Here is an 18,775-nt window from a genome sequence, read left to right on the forward strand (position 1 = left end):
GAACAATCAATAATAAATTACATGGATATTGGATCTAAACAGCTGGTTTAAAATTTATCACAAACAGCTGTGTTGAGAAGCAGTTTTTTCTGGTGGTCTATTCTCCCTGGAAGGGAAGAGTGACACCTCACAGCAGGATGAGAGGAGAATCATTTACATGACACCACTGTGGCAGCATTTACAGAGCACAGCACAAAGCCATATGCTTCAAATGAATTAATAATGATCTGTGTGGCTAGAAAGAACGAATATTCTTACAGGTCACTGGAATGTCTCTGCCAGATCTAAGCCATGATTCACTCCTCCAGTTATTTTTTAAGAGAGAGGTAAAGGCAATGGCACACAGACATTTTAACTTCTCTAACACTAAACTTGAAGATGAGAGCTCTGTTCCAGCTTCCTTTTGAAGAAATAGTTTCATTATGTCATTTAAATCTCACCTCAGTACCATTGTCAGTGTGCCTTTGGACAAATTATTGAATCTCTCCAAAGCTCAATATCACTCTTTATAAAATGGGGATAATAAAATCTACCTGATAAGGTTATTGTCAGAATTATTTTGAGACAATTCATGGAAGATGGCAGTGTACCTGGCTTATAATCAGCAATGAATAAATGCTAATTTTAAAACCATTCTCATGAATTTTCCGATCTCTTCAAAATTTAGTTTATGTTTCTTATGTGTATAAAATATTCGACTAATCATGAAGCTTCTAAAAACCAGAAGACAAGTTTTCACTCATGTAACTCTGGTCCTATTAGAACTGTGTTTGGGACACTGAGTACATTTTTTTTGTACATATAGATGGTTACTAAAATCCTCAAGTTAATTCCACAGCCCCTCCTCCCCCACCCCCCAACCCAGCCACTGGTATGAGGAATTAATTTCTCTAATTAATAAGTTAACCCAAAATGTTTCAAAGGGAGCTGCCTCATTCTTGGTTGAAATTTGCTGAAACTTTTATTCAATAGTTTATAGACCTCAGACACATTCCATAACCACCATCCTGTTTCAGATAGGAAATAAATAGCTGGATCAGAATCAGAAGGATGAGAGGAACTGATACTTAGACTTAGCTCCTGCAATGAAGTTATATAATTTACGCAAGATAGTAAGATCATCTAGTGAGTACTGAGCTGAAAATGCAAATTCAGGCTGGTCTTACTCTAGATTCTGTATTTTTTCCAGTATACCATGCTGACTTTATTTCTGCAATATCTGTTTGGTAGTTATTGTCTTAGGCAAGCAATTTGTTTTACAGGGCTCATATATTCAGAAAAGAGAGGAACATGAGCATATGTCCTAAGGACTCCATGTGCCTACCACAATTATTATTAAGATTACAAATATGAGTTATTCACAGAGATGCTCTCTGCCAATAATTTTGAAAGTTGTGTTCTAGGTTGTCTCTAGTTCCATATCCTTCTTGAGGTTGTAAAAGCCATAAATGAATATAATGTTTTCTGCTTCACTTCTAATAATTTTACTGATGATGTCTAATATTTTCTGGCTATTCAGGCTGTAACAGCACAGCAGGGAAATAATGAGAAATGAATCCTGAATCCCTGATTACTGAAGACTTTCATTTTTTATGTAAGGTCTGGATTTTCTGATTTCTCAAAGAAATGACCTTGTGCTTATCTGTGATAAAAATCATATGTTATTTTTCTTCTCAGTTTGACAATTTCATAAACTCTTCCTTGAGTCTCTCCCAATTGCACAGGTTTTCTGACTGGAGCAATTTAGTAACACCTGCCAGTTTGAAGATCTTGCTTCTTCTCAATGCATATAAAAATGCTTAAAAAGACAAGTAGATAAATCAATATATAGAGATTCTCTTCTTGAAGGTAAGATAATTTCTATTCCCACCATAATCCTTGATAAATAATGACTTTAGTGTGAATTATTTTAAAACAGTTTATTTTAAATATAAGTTCATAAATATTTAGTAAACTAAAAATAAATATTGCTTAGGGGAGTGTTAAGTTCAAAAAGATCTTCCAAGTACTTTGATACTTATGCAACAAGCCTGGGGATGATGTAAATGTTATTATTACCAATGGAGAAGGCTATCTGTGTAAGAAGATTTAAGGAGAAATGAATGTATGTTGCAAGTATGCATATACTTTAAACATAAGGCCACTGATCTGCATTGGATTGGATCTTGAGTTTCCACTTCTTACAACAGTGGTAGCATAGAAATTTCAGATGGTCATGTTGGGAGCAACAATTTGATACACTATAGGTGTTAGTTATCCTTGATCTGACTTTGGGTACTTCAGTAAGTTTTTAGACACAACACCAAAAGCATGATCTATCAAAGAAAAAAAGGATTAAGTTGAATTTTCTTAAAATCAAAAGATCTGTTCAGTGAAAGACAATGTGAAGAGAATCTCAGGTCTTCAGGGTTAAGAGTTTTCCTTTGAACCTTCTCCTACTTGCATTCTACAAGCAGCACATTGGAAAGATTTTTTAGATACTAAATATTAGTCTCATTTAATGGAATATAGTAGTGATTAAATACGACTTCCTAAAATACGAACTCATCTCAAGAGGTACAGACTTACATTAATAAAGACCAGTTACACAATTGTATTTCCAATGTAGAAATAGACAGCCCTGGCCTGTCTAGTGTCTCCTTCTAAAGTGGCTTCTAGAAGTGCCATTATATGGAGGGTCATCATACAGAATTCTAAATTTAATTCATAATTTCATTTGCTTCCTTGAAAGAAGCTTTTTTATCTCTTTGAAGTAAGGTGAGTTACGGTCATTCAGAATTGTTTTAGTTATTGAAAGTACTGCTTGGAGCCTTCAAATACAATAAAGACAGACTCATATAAACATATTTCTATGTAAAGATTAGTTAGTAGATTTTCATATTTTAATGAAATGAGTAGTCTTAAATATTTCTTTTGATAATGTATCCTTTCATTTAAGGTGTATGCTTTTGAGATAAAAGCTGGTCAGCTTTTAGAAAACTGAGAGTATGTTTTAAGTAGCTTTTTTATCTTAATAATATGTATTTTTAAAAAAGGAAAAGGTGCTAGCCAGGAAAATTTTCATGGAAAGTTATAGAATGTCACATACTATAATGATGAGGCTATGCCTATCGGGTTATACTGAGTATGTATACAGAGTTATTCCTATATATAAGGAATGAGCAAACCCTCCAAGGGGATATGTAAGTATTTAACAATTTTGGAGTGAAATTTTATAAGCCAAACTGGATAATATTGGTGTGTTATGATACTTTTTCTTCTCAGTTATAATACCTTTCATAAATTATATGTATATATTTCTCAATACTCCCACTTATATTTGACCTTTATAGGAACAGACAATGCAAGCTTTCAGGGATTAAAATAAGCGAATCTCCAAGAAAATATTGAAATTATTTTTCACATCGAGAGAATATTGCAGTTAAGATATTTCCCTTTGCCCTTTCCAAGAACAAAAAGCAGAATAGGACACACTTCACATCACATTCATTTTTCGGTTAAGATTTTATTTCATGACTATATGCTTCTTGCTTTTCTAAACTTTTCAAGCCTGAATCACATAATGTATTCTGTTTGATGGTTTAGCAATGACTATATATATTTTATTTTAGGAAGATATTTGGGCCCTTGAAAGAAAAACTACTCAAAACAAGCATCTGTATTGCATTGCCAGGTTCAGCATGAACCTCTTGAATATGATCCTCATGTCTCCCTTGTAGGCTGTACCTTAGTTTATGACCATGCTAGCTCACCTAGGGTGCTCAGATGCAGGGAAAAGAATTTTCAGGGATATTTCAATACAAGGCTCAGCAAAGGATCAAGTATTGTAAGCATTATGTTCTCAGCCTACAGAAAATACTGTCATCTATTGATTTTTTTCTACAGCCATGGAAAAACACTTAGATGACAAATTTTGATGCTTTGGAAGTATTATGAGCTTAAAAGGTATGAGAAACAAACCACAGACAGAGATTGTGCTTTTAAAAACTAAAATTATTTTTTAAATACATTCTTTTTTTACTAGATAGATTCTTCTTAAAAGGAGCATAAAGTTATAGATGATTTCTCAAGCTAATTGAAGCTTTAACACTTCATATCACTATTTTGATCTGCTTTTAATGCAAATGCATTTATTTCCTACCAGATAATGTGATTATCATAAATCTATTACAGACATAAGTACATTTCTTAAATATGATCAAAAAGATAGAAATAATGTATGAATATTTGCAGTCATATTTACTAATGTAAACGGGAGGCAAAAGCTACTGTTCTTTCATTCTCATTTTCACCATTAATATAATTAGTCAATTATATAATCTCAAATGGGATTACTTCACCTATCACTATGTGGAGAGTGTCCACTATAATATTGCTATTCTATTTTATTTCTGGAAATTGAAAGTAAAATTATGATTTGTGCTTCAGAGATATTTTTATTCATTTTATATACTTTTTGAGACAAACTCCACTTCCCATTCTATTATATGTCACCTCAATCTGTTAGTTAGTAAACACAATTTTACGCAGCCATGTTATAAGAAGAGTCCTAGGAAAAATCTATTAGAAAAAGGTGATGGCATCAAAATTTCCAGAGACTAAAATGGAAATTTTTATGATATTTACAGTATTATAGTGATTATTGGGTGGGAAGTGGTGTAAGCTCCCTTGAAACTCTCTAAATGAGATAATATTTAAATTATCACAAAGCATCCTTTTTCCACACAGTACAGCTTCCTTTCTCCATTGCCAACCATTTCCTGCTGATAAGAGAAGATGGGCTTAGCCTTAAAATACTCTGGTGCCCCAATTTTTTAGGGTCATGGGTAATAGGTAACATTGCAGTACTTTTCCATAGCTAAACATGCAAAGTAAGGATTTGGTCTCAGAAACTTATAGAAATACAGTTATTAGAATAAAGAATATAGTCAGGTTAGCATGAAAGTTAAGTGAACTGAATTCTCCTTGTTTGGTTTTACCTGCCCAAAGGGAGCCTGTCACATCTCTCTAGAGAAACTACTTCCTTGTCCTGTGACCCACCTCTGAAGCATGTAGACTCTATTTTACATACCTGGCTGGGCATCTGCTGACACCTACCTCATATCTTACTACATCCTAATATATAGAATGACTGGGCTCGTGGATCTACTTCCAGAGCTCGGCCTGTTTCAGTCTAACTCTAGTCTATTTTGATTAATGGGGCTATTTGGGACCATAGATCAAAATAGTCACAGGTCACTGACTGCTATAAAATGTCAATCATATTTAGAGATAGAAATATGTGCTGAAAATAATTCTTAGTGATCGATGTGAGTCTAGTTGAAAAAATATACAGGAAATCTTGGTGCAAGTACTATAAAGATATGTGAAATTTTCTACCTGCCCTCCCTACAGCCAAGTAATGAAGATAGTTTTTTTCATGTTAGCTTTGGATATTATACAGTCATATCTTAACTCTACATGTGCAAAGTATAAATTATATATTATTTCATATCCCAATTTTTACAAAATACATATTATACTGCTATTTTATTTCTTTTTAAAAATACTTTTTCTCAATGAATTACAAAGGAATTAAAGATACTTATTTTCATTTTAGATTAGCCTGGGTATAAGTTGGTCCTACAATAGCTGCAGGTTTTTTCTTCTATCTGAAGGTAAAGTAAATGCATACCACAAGAGGAAAAAAGCATCTAACGTATTTGCTGTCAAATGATTTAGTTATTAATTAAGTATCTAAACATTACAGATTGATTATGTGCAACTTATTCATATTTGCTCTCTTATCTCAATAGAATATGATATTGCTTTCAAAAAATCTAAAACAAATTAAGAAGAAAAATATTCTTAAAGACATTAAGAGTGAAGTTGGTTTTGATGATTTTGTTATAATCTTTTACGTACTTTGTTTTTCAAATTTAAAATGTTTTTGTTTTAATACATACATTTAAACACTAGCTACTAATTTTGCTGTAAAATAATCATTAAAAACTCTTAAATGTGCTGGATGACCTATTGGATGGAACTTTTTCATTTGTGAGAAAAATCTCAATTTCAATTCACCTGAGTAATTCAGCAGACATTGTTGGTTGACTAATCAGCTCCTCTTCTGCCCTTTACCTTCATGACAAAGCTCAGCCTAGTTCAAGGATCAACCCATCCCTCACATGACTCAGAAGGAAAGGTTGACTGGCAGTCATTTCATTACTCTTGCTAATGATGGGTTTGGTGGTGAATATGTGACCTAACTCTGGACATGTAGTGCAAGGTTTCTGGGAAAGGTCTCCTTGTTTTTAAAGATAGATAGATGCAAGAAAAAATAAGCACACTCTATTTGCCTACAAGACATTGTTATGTCTCTGTGTGATACCTGGAACTGCAGCACTGCTGCCAGCAGGTCGAGTAGGAAACCTGAGAGTTGACCATTGGACTTACAATGTGTGACATTAGTGACATGGATGAGGCAGTTTTGGTTGAGTGGTCATGAGAAACACTGATTGCAGCAGATTAAAAGGAGAATATGGGTCAAGGAATTGGAAAAAACAGCCATAGGCTTTTTTTTAAAATACTTAGTGAATAAGTCTCACGAGATCTGATGGGTTTATCAGGGGTTTCCACTTTTGCTTCTTCCCCATTTTTCTCTTGCTGCTGCGATGTAAGAAGTGCCTTTCGCCTCCTGCTATAATTCTGAGGCCTCCCCAGCCATGTGGAACTGTATGTCCAATTAAACTTCTTTTTCTTCCCAGTCTCGGGTATGTCTTTATATCAGCAGGGTGAAAACAGACTAATACAATGGGTAACCTTGATTTGGCATACAAGTTCTAGCACTGGTTGTTCAGTGATTCTTCAGGATTTTTCATTCTCCTACCATTATGCAGTGGCTTTTATAAGTTACTAGTGTTGCTACACTCATTAAGCACCTACTTGCCAGTCATTATGCTAGAAGTTATCATTGCAATTCATTTTTCAGTCATCACAACAATTCTGTGATTTTTACATATTGGAGAGTTGAGGCTCATAGAAGTTATATAATTTACACAAGATAGTAAGATCATCTAGTGAGTACTGAGCTGAAAATGCAAATTCAGGCTGGTCTTACTCTAGATTCTGTATTTTTTACAGTATACCATGCTGACTTTATTTTTGCAATATCTGTTTGGTAGTTGAAGTAGGATCTAAACTGCGAGCTTAGTAAACAATAAATTTTGCAATATCTGTAAACTTTTAATTGAACTGAATCTTAAGATTTCAAGTTCACTAACTTAAGTTATCTCCCTTGCAACAAAGCAAGAGGTTTTCAAAAATAAGTTCAATGCTTACAAATTTTAAAATATTGCTTCCAAATTTAGTGGTATAGCATTGTTACAAAGCATGCAGGAAAAAATACCAGCCACAGTGAATATTTTCCATTTGCTACAATCCTCTCATAGGGTATTTGTTTATGATGTAGCCACTCATTCAATAGTTTGCTTACAATCTCAGAAAGATCACCTTACAAAATTTCATAGTGATCTAACATTAACCATTTGCCTTAAAGTTTAGAGAGTTAATAGCTTAAAATAAGGATAAAATATGATTCAATAGGGAAAAGGTGTTTACAAGGTTTACTCTTTGGTCAACTTACCTCCATGACCATATCTTCTATACCATGTAAACTCTAAAAATGAAAGAAAAAAACAATTTTGATCCTGAAGCAGTTATTCAAATTGTGGTTTCAAACATTACTTAAATAGCTGAGATGCTAGGCAGTGGGATGAGAGTAGTGGCCCTTTACTATAAAGGTTGAAGTATCTTCACATCTGTGCAGACATTTATTTCTTATCTTTACATTAATAGTTGCAGCACCAAAGTTTGCAGTCAATAGAATTCGTATGAATTTTAAGTACTAATAGGATAATTTTTGTTTTATTTTATTCACAAAAATAAGACTTCACAATGACTTTACCAAATTTTTTCTTTATTATATTGACACTATATATGTAAATATATTATGCATATAATTACATAAATGTATGTGAGTGTGCACAATTACCCTGGTTATAAAATATATATTTATCAATGTCATTAAAATCCTTGGGTACTAATGAAATGATCTTTTCTGAATTTTGGAGTGAGCATAATAAAAATTATTCCCCAAAATAAAGTAATTTTTTGTATTCTTAATAATGATGCCTTTCAGATTAATCATTAAAGTGATCAGTGGGGATTTATATACAAAAGGATGAGGACCACTTAAGTCTTGAACAAAACAGTCACTCAACAAGTATCTATTGGGTTAGGTCATTAACATGAGAGTATTAGAAAAATTGATTGTTAGAATTCAATTTTTCTAATACTTTCATAATAATGACCTAGCTCAATAAGTACTAGTTGGGTAATGATATCAGTTTTTCAGATAAAGACATAGTGTGCCTCTCATTGTAGAAAATAGGTCTGAATGCTTCACACTTGCCTTTGAAAGACAGAAATATGATATTTCTTTGTCCTAAAATGAATGCCACTCTCAAAATTGTTTTATTAGTCTTATGTCCCTATAAACACTGTAGATTACTTTAATCATTTTTTAACTTATATTTATCAAATTGGTAAAAGAGTTGTAAGGTTCAGTAGTGTGTTGCATCTACTTATAGCTCTTAAGAAGTGATTATTTTCAGAAATTTTGTGAATCAGTTGTTAAACATGGCCAGTATTAAAAATTATATTAATTTACAAAGAAATAAATTATACTAAGAACAAAGGGAACAAATGCTTAAAACCCATTGCTTTCTCTCTTTTATTTACTATATTTTATATTCTCTTTGCCATTGTGGTTACTTATATCTGGGTGGTGAAAATACTACAAACTAGTGAGCTGTTGCACATCTTTCCAGTTCCACATTAAATGATGTCAAGTTGAAACTGGCCATGGTAGGAGAATTTACTCCCCAGTAATAGACAAATGCTGCACTCCAGGGATCTCCCCAGAGATCTAGATTTTAAACATTCACCAGCACACTGTTACCCAAGATTGGCAATGTTTTGTGAAATCTTAATTGAAATTAAAAAGGAAATAGGGTCACCCTTAATACATATTTATCTACCTGTCTGACCCAGATGTCAAGAGCAAATAAGGATTTTTACTTCGTACAACACATTTAATAAAATAAACACACATATCGATTATGTTGACATAATATATGTAGAATATACAAAGGATATTTCTTACCTGCTAGACATGTAGTAATAGATATTATCACAAGATGACTGACCAGCAACCACATTTTCATCTTGTATTCAGTAAAAGTTCGGTTCAATTTTCCAAAAAAGAATTTAGCTTTATGGCAATTGGATAATTTTAAACACCTGCATCAAGAAAGAAAAACAAGAAGAAGGAAAGAAATAGAGGGAAGGAGAGGGGAAGGAAGGGGAGAGGAGGAGAGCAGAGGAGAAGAAAGAAAGGGAAGGAAATGGAAAATGTTCATCATTTGAGGAAAACATTATTAACCTATTTGACTTTATGCTTTTTGTTTGTAGAATAAGTTTTCATTTCTTTAAACATATTTGTAAACACCATGTAATGAAAGGAGTGGAGTCAGCATCAGAAGGCTTCAACTGACATCCTAGTATTGACACAATGCAATCAGGAGCATCACTCAATCCTGTGTTTAGGTTTCTTTTCCTCTGTAACCATTGAGTATAATAATCCTTTTCTACAAATAGCACAGTTGTAAACATTTTGATATCAGTCACTTTAATTGAAGGTTACATTTAATCGAAGCCCTGGTTGAACGATTCAATTGAAGTTACATTTGTGTAAGAGCTTGTAAACTCACAGACATTACACAAGGGTGATGATGTTAGCGTTTTCTGTTGGTGGCTTAAAGAAAATTTTTGCCAGACATGCTAATTTTAAATGTTAAAATACATTAATTAACAAAATATTCATTCCTCCTCATCCCTTTTACTTCTTTCACTTATTAATTCAATGAAAACGCAAATAAGTGTTCCTTGCATGTCAACAGGTGACAATCAAGGTTTTGTGGGGTCAAAATTGTCCATTCGGAGAGCTTTCTTTCAGGACAAGAAGAAAATAAAATTACTAATGTAAACGAAACTACAAAACCATGTAGCAGCCTAATTAAAATATCTTGCTTTTAAAAATTTTGCAGTAATGTACGACCACGTGTTACACTGCTAAGGTTTCACCCAGGATCCCAGAATAGCCCCATGCAGGTAAAGGGCGCTGCAACTTAAGTTTCATCATCTCCATGGTAAAATCTACCACTGTGACAAAGCAGGTAGCTACGAAGACTCAAAAAAGAAAGACACAGTTTGCTTGCTCTTAAGAAGTTCATAGAAAAAGAGTACACAGATATGTGAACAAGCCAGTGCAATGACATAGTGGTGTGGACCTGTATGCTATTAAATGTGAAAAAGTGTTAATCATTTTCACTGAAAGCATGGTAAACACAGCATGGTGGGAATGGGCCTTCCTGTGGTAGGCAGGGTATTATACAGGAGTGTTGCATTCTTAGATTTGAGTCATTTGGTGACTTCCTGCCTCAACCACCACTTACTGGATCACTTTAAGAATGATATGGCCCAGGGCATTAGGAAGAGCACTCATCAGTAATGACACAATAGGAGTTTCATCTTGAAAAGACATTAAATCATTGTTTTAAAAGAATATATAATAGCATAACTGAAATCTCATGACATAGAGTTGAGTGAAAATATAAATTAAGATAGAGCATGGGCCAGGCATGGTGGCTCACACCTGTAATCTCAGCCCTTTGGGAGGCCAAAGCAGGCAGATCACCTGAGGTCAGGAGTTCGAGACCAGCCTGACCAACATGGTGAAACCCCCATCTCTACTAAAAATACAAAATTAGCCTGGCGTGGTGGCACATGCCTGTATCCCAGCTACTCGGGGGGCTGAGGCTGGAGAATCACTTGAACCCGGGAGGCGGAGGTTACAGTGAGCCGAGACCTTCATGCCACTGCAATCCAGCCTGGGCAACAAAAGCAAAACTCCGTCTCAAAAAAAAAAAAAAAAAAGCATGAAAACAATTCTAAAAGGAAAACACCTAATGCTCTAGTGTTCAACGTATAAATATAGTAAAACGTATTTAAAACAGCAATGTTAAAATCCTACTAATTGCTTGCGTCACACTGTTACATCAAAGAAAAATATAGGAGTCTATTTTTTAATGGATTTTGAGAACACACATACTCCCTGATTTGCAAGAATCCTAGCATTTGGCAGGGGCTGGACAAAATTTTTACCTCGCCCATGGTAACATATGGGCCAGGATAAACATATTTTTCCTTTTTAATGTATATGTCTGAAATTTAAAATTTTTATTAATTTATTTTCCTAGGCAGAATTGGGCAGAGAGGAAACTAAATAGTTCAACACTGGTGAAGAATGAAAAACAACTCTTTTAGAGGACAGGAAAATCAATTATGTGATCTGTGGAAGGATTTTTAGCTTTTAATTTTGATTGTGCATCACATCGTTATCCACATATAGATCTAAGAGAAAATTTTTGAAATGTGTATACACTGGTTATGCTTACCTAAACTTTGTCACAAAAATGTGGATTTGATCTTTTTTTTTTTGGCCTGATAGTTTCTAATTTTTCTCATTGAGTTACGCATACAAAATAAGACAAGTTCTTTTAATGAAGAGAAAGTTAGAAAAAGCAAACACATAAAGATGCCAAAACTTTAATGCCAATCAAACAATTGACTTTGTAAAAATTAACTTAGAAAACATTATTATTTTTAATTTTAATTTTATTATTATTACACAAATCATAATCTGTGGAATCCTAACTGTACTCCAGCCTGGGCGACAGGGTGAAATCCTAATTTGTGTAATAATAAACTGTTATAATTTGAAAAATCTTTTTTTTAATTTTAAAACATTTTTATTATAAAAGTAATACAAATAAAAACATTAAGAAAAGACAAAGTCATCCATTTTCTGCCTCCCATCCCCCTATAACTGGTTAGTAATTTGATTTACTTTGTTATCTTTTTATAGAATGCTTGGTCTGTTATTTCAGCCATGATTACATCCACTCATACACTTTTCCATCTTGCAATTTTTACTTAATGTAACATTTTCATGCTTTTAATAATATTCATTACTAATTTTTAGTAAGTACATTATGTACCATTTGTATATATTTGTTTATTGACTATTTCTTAGATGCAGGGATGCAAACTATGGCACCACATTTGTAAATAAAGTTTTACTGGCACAAATCCATGCCCATATTGTTTATGTATGGTCTGTGGCTGCTTTTGTGCTTCATACAGCAGTGTTGACAAGTTATGACAGAGACAGTAGGTTTAAAAACCTAAAATAGTTACTTTCTGGCCCTTTATAGAAAAAGTTTGCCAATCTTTACCCCAAACTTTAAAGTGGTTTGTAATTTGGGCTACTAAAAGTAATGTCACTTGGAATATCTTTGTGCATATAATTTTTCATACTTTGTACAATTTGAGAGACATTAACAAAAGTGGAATAACTGGGTCTAATTAATGAAGACATTTTTAAGGTTGATACTCTCCCACACTCTTGTAACATTCAAGCTATGATATGTGATAAGAATGAAAAGGATAGCCCAGAACTCTTGTAGGTAACATGTCTCTGGTTCCTGTTACTCAAGACACTTAAGTTTACACCCTGGATGAACATGTTTTGAGTTTTGATTTAAAGTTAACCAAAAAAGAGAAATAACAGTAATTGCAACAGGAAGACCAATTGAAAGAAATCTTTTACTTTCTACTGGAAAGGAAAAAGCAGACAGAAGTAGGTGACAAGGTATATGTAAAATGCCATTCTAACGTAGCTGCAGTGGCCAAAACGCACTGGGGAGAGTTGAGTAAGAAAAAGAGATGGCAGTCTCAACAATGAGCTGGCAGTAGCAGCAAGAAACAAAGAGGCAACTATGAGTGTGGGATGACAAAAGCAGCAGACAGGTCCCACCCATATGAACACATCCTAGGCATAAACCTGTATACAACTGTAATTAAACTGTCTCTAGATATGAAAGTTTTAAAGAAATCACTCTATATTTTTTAATAAGGAGAAAGTCTTCTATCTAGGGAAGTTTTATTCTTCAGAATGAAAACCTTATGGAATGGGGAAGTCAACCCTCACTATCTAAGTCAACTCTGACTATCTCTGAGATAAAAGATGAAGCAGTCTGATGGTTCTCAAATCCAATCTTGTATGAATAAAACAAGCATCAGGAAACATAGATGTCATCTTCTAAGAGAAATATTCTGAGGGTCTGGCAGCATAAATCCATCAGTAAGTTTATAACAGACTATTGTAGAATCAGACTCCACTATGGCCAAAGTAAAAGACATCGGCAAATCTGGATCACCTTGCAATTTTCGAGATGCCTTCAAGATCTCCCTTATTCTGTTATGGCTGAGGGAAGCAGTGATGGGGGTAGGCACCGCAGTCTGTAATCCTTCCCCTTCTATCTCAGTACCAGCAAGGCAGATGAGCTGGAGTTCTGGTAATCCTACACAGTTTACTTCATGCCAGCTTTTGCTTTCCATGAGGTCCGGGTAAACCAAGAATGCTATATAAACTTGAGTGGCATCTCCTATATCTAATTCCATCATTTCTAAATACTTAGGGTGGGTGCCCATCCAGGCGTCCTCAGGGGCCCACGAGGGAGCTCCGCCGCCGTAGCCAAAGCCGCGAACGCCGCTGGGACCCAGGCCGCTGCAGCCAGGGTTTGGCTCGGAATCGCGGCGCTCCTCCATGCCGGTCTGTGCAGCGCTATAATTTGAGAATTCTAAATGTTTCCCACAGATATTCACATTTAAGAGCAAGAGATGCTACTGCAGTGTTGGTATTGAGGGGCAAGAAAGCAGCACTGACCAGAGAGAAAAAGAAACATAAATAAAGTTGAAGAATTAAGAGCAATGTCTGTGAAAGTTTGCTTCTGATTTTTCATTTTGATGGAGTACATCAGTGATATTTTGGTCTATTTACCCCTGAACTTTATAGATAATCTGGAAAAGAAGTGGGATAGGCCTAAAAAACATTAGTTGTGTCCACCTACAGCAAGAGATCTCAGTAAATTGAAAATAAAATACAGAAAACTTTTCTAGGGCTAGAATGTAATTTAACAGTTCCTTCTCAATAATGACCACAGTATATGGGAACATGCGCCAAAATGCATAAATGTGTACAGGGGAAATTAGCCGGATCTTGCCTAAATTTTGCCTCAATCATTCTTTAGCTTGCAACTTTGGGCAAGTTACTCAATCTCAGAACCTAATTGTCCTCACCTTTTAATATGGAAAGAATATCTATTTCATAGCACTATTGCAAGGTTTGCATAAAGTTGTGCATGCAAAATGTTGACTGTGAAAGTATTCAGTAACCATTTATTATTCCATTAGGCCATAAGCCAACCAGATCAGGGGATACATATCTTGTTCATTGTTGTGGCGCTAATGCCTGGCACACAGAAGTCACTCGATATGGAGTTACTGAATAAATGATGAAATGAATGGACCATGTGCATAACTATAATTCAATTCAAAATGAACTTTAATTTCCTAAAATAAGAATAGGGGCTGGATCCAGTGGCTCATGCCTGTAATCCCAGCAATTTGGGAGGATGAGGCGGGTGGATCACCAGAGGTCAGGAGTTCGAGACCAGCCTGGTCAACATGATGAAACCCCATCTCTAGTAAAAATACAAAAAAAATAGCTAAGTGTGGTGGCATGCACCTGTAATCCCAGCTAATTGGGAGCCTGAGGCAGGAGAATTGCTTGAACCTGGGAGCCGGAGGATGCAGTGAGTGGAGATCGTGCCACTGTACTCCAGCCTGAGTGACAGAGTGAAACTCTGAGAAAGAGAGAAAGAGAGAAAGGGAGGGAAGGAGGGAGGAAAGGAAAGAAGGAAGGAAGGAAGGAAGGAAGGAAGGAAGGAAGGAAGGAAGGAAGGAAGGAAGGAAAGAAGGGAGGGAGGGAGGGAGGGAAAAGGAGGAGGAGAAGAAGAGGGCCAGGCGTAGTGGTTCACACTTGTAATTCCAGCACTTTGGGAGGCCAAGGCGGGTGGATCACGAGGTCAGGAAATCGAGACCATCCTGGCTAACACGCTGAAACCCGGTCTCTACTAAAAATACAAAGAATTAGCCGGGCATGGTGGCTGGCAGGCGCCTGTAGTCCCAGCTACTCAGGAGGCTGAGGCAGGAGGATGGCGTGAACTCGGGAGGCAGAGCTTCCAGTGAGCTAAGATGATGCCACTGCACTCCAGCCTGGGTGACAGAGCGAGACTCCATCTCAAAAAAAAAAAAAAAAAAAAGAGAAAGAAGGAAGGAAAATGTCTCTTACTGGGGCTTTGATCCTTGTTAGGGATTCCATACTCCAGAAAAGGATATTTTAAGTATCAATATTTAAAAGCATTTTGAAATATGTGGTTTATTGGGCATTACTGAAAGTCTGTTTTCCAGTTCTGAATATGTACACTCTAATCAGAATGAAGAGTTCATTACTTTGAGCCTCTCTGTGTTATTCCATGCTATCTTTTCCTTCACTTCAAAATGTTTTGTCTCTCAGGAGGACAGTGAGACATCCCCAGCAGCATGTAACTTATTTTATGAAATGGATTTCTTGCCATTTGGGTATAAAAGTATCTTTCATATGTTGTTCACACATTTGTTTTTCTGCTGGTGATCTGTTCTATTGTGTCACCAGTTATCCCATCACTTGTGCCTCCCTGATCACATCCTTCAGCAGCACAGTAGAGAAGACAGCAAGCTGAGCGCATTCCTGCTTATGTGAAAGAAACTGTCCTTATTACATCTCTCTTGAGGCCATACCACTTATACCATACCACTCCATACTATGGAGGTCACAGCTATCCCCCTGACCTCCATGGACCTGAAAGTGCTGCGAAAAACGAAGTGGCAGAGGCAAAAAACAAGCAACTCTGACAAACATGTGCCAGTCACAGGAGCAGACTTGTTTCTTCTCAAAAACTGAAAGAAGGCCCAGAAGCAGGAACTGGGGGTGCATTCCTGTTTCTGAGGCCATGCTGTGCTGGCCAGTTCCCTGAACGTGTCAGCCTTTAGAGTCCTGTGACCTCTTGTACACCCAGCCAGGACTTACGCCAGGTACTGCTGCTGCTGCTGCATCTCGCAATCTCACACAACTCTGTGGGTCTCCATGACTGATGGATCCCTAACATGGACTGGCACTCTGTTAATTTCCAGAATTCACCTTCTGTTCTCCGGCATCCTTTACTAAATCTCTTACACATATTTCAAAACAACAACCCTTCTTAATACAGTAAGGCAAGACAGTATGACACATCTTTGTCTTTTTTTTCTCCTTCTCTCTTCCTCTACTTGTCATTCTTCTTCCCTCTCCCTCTTTCCTTTAGACAACACTAGGGTTTTCTCATTTGAGAAATCTGTCCTATATCTAGATACGCATTTTTCTGCTGGACAGACCTCCATCTAGCTCTTGTCATGTTTTATTCTGGTGCTGGGTAGTCCAAATAAATTATTTACAAATGCATCATCAATACATCAATACATTAACACCATTTGGGGTGCACTTGTTAATTAGACAGATTCCTGAGTAAATTGCAAGAATAATAAGAATTTCTGTGGAAATAGCTCAAGCATCTGATTTTAATCAAGCTTCCTAAGTAATTTGTAGGCATACTAAAGTTCAAAAATTATTGTAGTAAGAGTGCCAGGTGAAGGTTGGAATGTTTAACACTCTGGGGATGGATCAAGTGACATATTGGTGTCTTTTTGCCTAGAATGATATGTGCTTAACTTGAATAAGCTTCTGCTGTGGTCAAATACATTTCATAAAAATTTCTGGAGACCATACTCTTCTAAGCCAGGGAATACAGAACACACACAAGGAGAATACCCCCTTTTCTGCAAATGATTACAATCAGTATGAAATATATTTGAACAGGGGCCAGGCGCGGTGGCTCAAGCCTGTAATCCCAGCACTTTGGGAGGCTGAGACGGGCGGATCACGAGGTCAGGAGATGGAGACCATCCTGGCTAACACGGTGAAACCCCGTCTCTACTAAAAAAATACAAAAATCTAACCGAGCGAGGTGGCGGGCACCTGTAGTCCCAGCTACTCAGGAGGCTGAGGCAGGAGAATGGCGGGAACCCGGGAGGTGGAGCTTGCAGTGAGCTGAGATCTGGCCACTGCACTCCAGCCTGGGCGACAGAGCGAGACTCCGTCTCAAAAAAAAAAAAAAAAAAAAAAAAAATATATATATATATATATATATATTTGAACAGAATAAAATATGTTGTTCAATGAGTAGGTAGAGCTGTGTTGGTCTTCAGATGGCAACAGCCTTAGCCCCTCAAACAGCCTGTCACTTGAATGTGTGTGCCCTATACATGAAAGAGGAGCAATACAACAACACATTCTAAAACATCTCATCAAGTATAACATCCCCAGAGTGTTAAACATTCCAGCCTTCACCTGGCACACTTACTACAATAATTTTTGAACTTTAGTATGCCTACAAATTACTTAGGAAGCTTGATTAAAATCAGATGCTTGAGCTATTTCCACAGAAATTCTTATTATTCTTGTGATTTACTCAGGAATCTGTCTAATTAACAAGTGCACCCCAAATGGTGTTAAGTAGCCCCTGGACCACATTTTGGGAAACACTGACTTAGCATTTTGAACAATATATTAAGTTTTGAATATAAAAAATCCTTTTTATGGTCTAGATCCAGAACAGATTTTAAATATCTTTTTTAAAAGTTAATAAAACATAGGGAATTTAAATGTCTAGAATAAAAGGATTCAAACCCTGGCTATATTACTAACTATGCATTTTTGGCAATCTACATGATCCCTATTAACTCAGTACAGCTCTAGAAATGTGAGAGATTTGCTCAGGATCAGATATGAAAATGTACAAGTTAGTGGCTTATAAGATTTTAAGCAGATATGCCTATTACTTCCTTCTCTACTGCATTTATGTATCTGAGGTTACTGTGTCTCCTTCAGTACTCCCATTCATTGCCTGGCTCCCTTCAGTCTCTTCTACACAGATTCTTCATGTAAATCATCGACAACAGAGCAGTTGTCAGTTTCACATCTCCTCATCCTTCCCAACTCCTACTAAAACCTATCTACCATGTTTTATCTTTCCTTTAAATTCATTTAATATTTTAAGCAGCAATTATTTGCCAAACCTAAAATATGGTTTTGCCCTTGAGTAATAAACTGATTCATATTAATATACTGATGGGAAAGAGGTTGAGTGGAATCTTGCAAATACATTTGTGAGTTCTAAATCTTCTTTGCTAAAACAGTGCTTCTTTTGTTCATTGATTGAATCAGTAATTCTCAGAACCGCTGATAAGCAAGAAATAATATCACTTGATTTGTTTATTATTATCTCCATTTTCCATTAGCATCTCAAATTTTGTAATTCTAGGCAAAATAACTGTATGGAGTTAGTACCTTATCAGTTCCATGGCAAGATAGTTCGGAATCAGCAGGGCTTTTCCGCATTTTCTCAAACTTTACAAGGCATCTAAGCATACATACACACACTCCCAAAATGTAGGACAAAAATCTATGTGGGACTTCCTATTTTTTGCTACCAGCTAAAAATGATGGTTTCCTGAAATTCCAGGGAATATGCATGGCTGTAGCAATTATAGTCCTGTATGACACCATGGGCTTAAATTATCCCAGGAAAAATATGTGCTATAAACATCACAAATAAAGTTTCACTATTTTTAC

The 18,775-nt window shown here is 35.8% G+C and overlaps 2 protein-coding genes across 6 annotated transcripts in view; both read right to left on the reverse strand.

Moving 5' to 3' along the window:
- CNTN1 (contactin 1) overlaps nt 1–18,775 on the reverse strand; it is a 409,365-nt gene that overhangs the window by 174,819 nt on the left and 215,771 nt on the right. For all 4 annotated transcript variants that reach the window (XM_033222420.1, XM_033222419.1, XM_033222422.1 and 1 more), the window contains exons 2-3: nt 9,206–9,342; nt 7,625–7,657 (exon numbers count right to left, since the gene is read on the reverse strand). In XM_033222420.1, coding sequence (XP_033078311.1) covers nt 7,625–7,657; nt 9,206–9,266 — 94 coding nt within the window. In that variant the 5' untranslated portion in view covers nt 9,267–9,342. The remainder of the gene's footprint in view (nt 1–7,624; nt 7,658–9,205; nt 9,343–18,775) is intronic.
- On the reverse strand, nt 11,890–13,785 carry LOC117090278 (tRNA-splicing endonuclease subunit Sen15-like). Of its 2 annotated transcripts, XM_033222423.1 has the most exons (2): nt 13,383–13,779; nt 11,890–13,278 (listed from the first exon to the last, which is right to left on the reverse strand). In XM_033222423.1, exons 1-2 carry the CDS (start codon nt 13,771–13,773, stop codon nt 13,265–13,267), a joined length of 405 nt encoding a protein of 134 aa, XP_033078314.1. In that variant the 5' UTR covers nt 13,774–13,779; the 3' UTR covers nt 11,890–13,264. The 2 variants fall into 2 exon arrangements, with proteins under 2 accessions (XP_033078314.1, XP_033078315.1); XM_033222424.1 differs by having other exon boundaries at nt 11,890–13,785.

This window comes from Trachypithecus francoisi, unplaced genomic scaffold (assembly GCF_009764315.1).
Source record: "Trachypithecus francoisi isolate TF-2019V2 unplaced genomic scaffold, Tfra_2.0 Lachesis_group11, whole genome shotgun sequence".
Classification (NCBI taxonomy): Eukaryota; Metazoa; Chordata; class Mammalia; order Primates; family Cercopithecidae; genus Trachypithecus; species Trachypithecus francoisi.